We start from the raw sequence: 2,948 nt of genomic DNA, 5'->3' as shown, positions 1-2,948 counted from the left end.
TAATGTGCACTTCACACAGTTAGAATTACAAACATCATAGTAACACAATCAGTTTCATTAAAGCTGATATTTTAAATCTCTGCACCTCAACAATCCTGTTTTATATTTTATATGAAACAGACTTCTGCTAATTTAGAATTAATCTAAACGTGACTTTGTTTAAGTTCCCTCTCATTTTCAGGCCATGAACCATAATGTGTGTTATGTCAGTATGTTTTGTGTGTGTGGAGGAAATGATAGAGCCATAACTAAATATTGTCTTTTATCTTGATGTTTTATTAGTACAAAGTTCTCTGCACCAGACATCTTACAGTTTAGTCTGTTAAATCTGTTGATGTGATTTATATATTTAGAAAATATTCTCATTGATATTGTGATATATTTCAGAGTTAAAGATGTGCGTCTGAATGTGTTGGATGATCTTTGTGTGTTTAACAGGGAGAGGAAACCTGCTCCAGTACGGACACCTCAGACAAACCTGACAGTACTGGTCCAGGTGAGAAACACCAGTCTACATATCTAAACCCAGATCTAAACCCAGCTGGTCTACATATCTAAACCCAGATCTAAACCCAGCTGGTCTACATATCTAAACCCAGATCTAAACCCAGCTGGTCTACATATCTAAACCCAGATCTAAACCCCGCTGGTCTACATATCTAAACCCAGATCTAAACCCAGCTAGTCCTCATATCTAAACCCAGATCTAAACCCAGCTAGTCTTCATATCTAAACCCATATCTAAACCCAGCTAGTCCACATATCTAAACCCAGCTAGTCCACATATCTAAACCCAGCTAGTCCACATATCTAAACCCAGCTAGTCCACATATCTAAACCCAGCTAGTCTTCATATCTAAACCCATATCTAAACCCAGCTAGTCCACATATCTAAACCCAGCTAGTCCACATATCTTGAAATACACAGAAATATCTTTTCACACATATGTAGTACAGTATATATATCGTAAGGATCTGTATTCTTTAAACCTTTTACCTTTTAAAACCACTCTTTGATTGATTACTGATTGTCAGTTTGTAGCTAATTAGTTTTGTAGGTTAAAGTGAGAATTTAAAGGTCTGTTTAAATCCAAGCTGCAGTGATTAAATGATTATTTTGTTGTCTGGAAGTTAAACCTCTCACTAAGAGGTCCCTCACATGATTAAAGGATCGAAGTCTTAGTCGTGTTAACCTACTTTTGATCAAATATTTCCTTATTAAATGATTAATTAGTTTCTGTGTTGAGTCTAAACAATGGTTTAAAGTGTTAAAGATAAACCAGGAGTTCGTAGGACAGCATGTCTATGTTCCTTAGTGAAACTTGTTTCATTATTTTATTTGTACCGCTATAGAAACGACACCGTTGGACCTGCAGCATCACTCAAAGCAGGAAGTAGTAATGAGATCTTTCCCCTCAGACTCTCAGATCTCAGGTGACCTATGCGCCCATGATGGAGCTGTGGTCACCACGACGACGGTGGGCGTGGCCTCTCTTCACGTGGTTCAGGCCCGCCCCCTCTGGCCCACCGGCCCGGCCCTGACGGCTCGTTTACGGCGCCTGATCACCGCCTACCAGCGTTTCACGCTGCGCCGCGAGCCGCCGCTCCGCCACGACTTCCTGCTTCACGACGGCCTGGTCGGCATGGGGATGGGAGGAGGCGGGGCCGCCCACGGTCACCACGCCGGCGGGCCGATGGCCTGGCAGCTGGGCGAGGAGCTGAGGAGGTGCTCCGTGGTCGCCACAGAACCAGACCCACTGTTCCTGGAGTGGCAGAGAAGGTACCAGAGTCTTCAGAGAAGAGACACACATCAGAACCAGCTCACATAGAGTTTTAAGACTTCTGCATTTCTGAGGTCTTTTATTCTGAAGGAGTTGCTTAAGTCAAACCAGCGACTACATTAAAATAGTTAAACATGAAGAGTCAACATGGTGCAGTGGTGCATCCTAGAGTTCAGTCCTGGTTTAAGACTACAGGTCCCAGAATACTGCAGCAGCAAAACAAACAAAGGTTTTATTAAGAAGTCTCCCAATAATCAATCTTTTTCCAACAAAAAAAGGCGCAACCCACATACTCCCTCTGCTGCTCATCCCACAAATGCATGTTCCTTATGAATGTGGCTCCATTTAAAAGGGAAATCAACCGGCTTTCCAATGGTAGAAGATTTATTGCCAAGAAGCATTGTGACAACAGAGAAACAATCTACCAAACACAAATGTCCTTACTTTCTGTGCTATGTTTATTTTTATTTCTGTGTTTCTTTTTCTGAAACATACGTATGAAACATTACGTCTTGTTTCAGGTGGACTCGTCGAGAACAAGCCGATTTCTACCGCACTGTGTCGTCGTACGGCGTCGTGTACGACTCGGACAGGAAGTCCTTCGACTGGTCCCGGTTCAGAGCTCTGGCCCGACTGGAGAGGAAGACGGACGAGAGCTTGGAAAGATACTTCAACTCCTTCGTCAACATGTGCAGGACGGCCTGCAAGCTGCCTCCCAGGAAGGAAGAAGGTAGTGAGAACCTCCAGAGTCCAGCTCTGCATCAACTAAAGTCAATGTTGTCATGGGGGGCAGCTGGAGACCTTGTGTTCCTCAGGACCTGGTCTCTGGTCTCTGGGACACATTACTGCCCCCTGCTGGTGGGAGGAGTCAGTTGATCTTCACTGACATTTAATTATGAAACAGAATCAAATATGAATATTAACCATTTTAAATTCTAAATAACTCTGTTAATGAGTGTGAGGACACAAAATAAATAAATTCAATAAATATGAATAAATGATTTTAAACAGGTTTATGAACTATATTCACTGTTAAACCACATGATCAGGATCATATGGTTCTGATTGGCTGACAGGATGATGACGAACACACTCAGAGACAGCTGATCCTACTTATCTTCTTCCTCTCACCCACCCTCCTCTTCCTCTCACCCTCCCTCCTCTTCC

At 42.8% G+C, this 2,948-nt stretch overlaps 1 protein-coding gene across 1 annotated transcript in view; it reads left to right on the top strand.

Annotated features, from left to right (window-relative positions):
- Nucleotides 1–2,948, top strand: part of LOC116378167 (chromodomain-helicase-DNA-binding protein 6-like) — an 8,537-nt gene that overhangs the window by 5,279 nt on the left and 310 nt on the right. The window contains exons 12-14 of the mRNA XM_031839988.1: nt 439–496; nt 1,420–1,780; nt 2,303–2,511. Of these exons, the coding sequence (XP_031695848.1) occupies nt 439–496; nt 1,420–1,780; nt 2,303–2,511 (628 nt within the window). The remainder of the gene's footprint in view (nt 1–438; nt 497–1,419; nt 1,781–2,302; nt 2,512–2,948) is intronic.

The sequence above is a fragment of the Anarrhichthys ocellatus genome, unplaced genomic scaffold, assembly GCF_004355925.1.
Source record: "Anarrhichthys ocellatus isolate YVR2014 unplaced genomic scaffold, GSC_Weel_1.0 scaffold2159, whole genome shotgun sequence".
Classification (NCBI taxonomy): domain Eukaryota; kingdom Metazoa; phylum Chordata; class Actinopteri; order Perciformes; family Anarhichadidae; genus Anarrhichthys; species Anarrhichthys ocellatus.
This window is presented reverse-complemented; position numbering and strand designations above follow the sequence as displayed.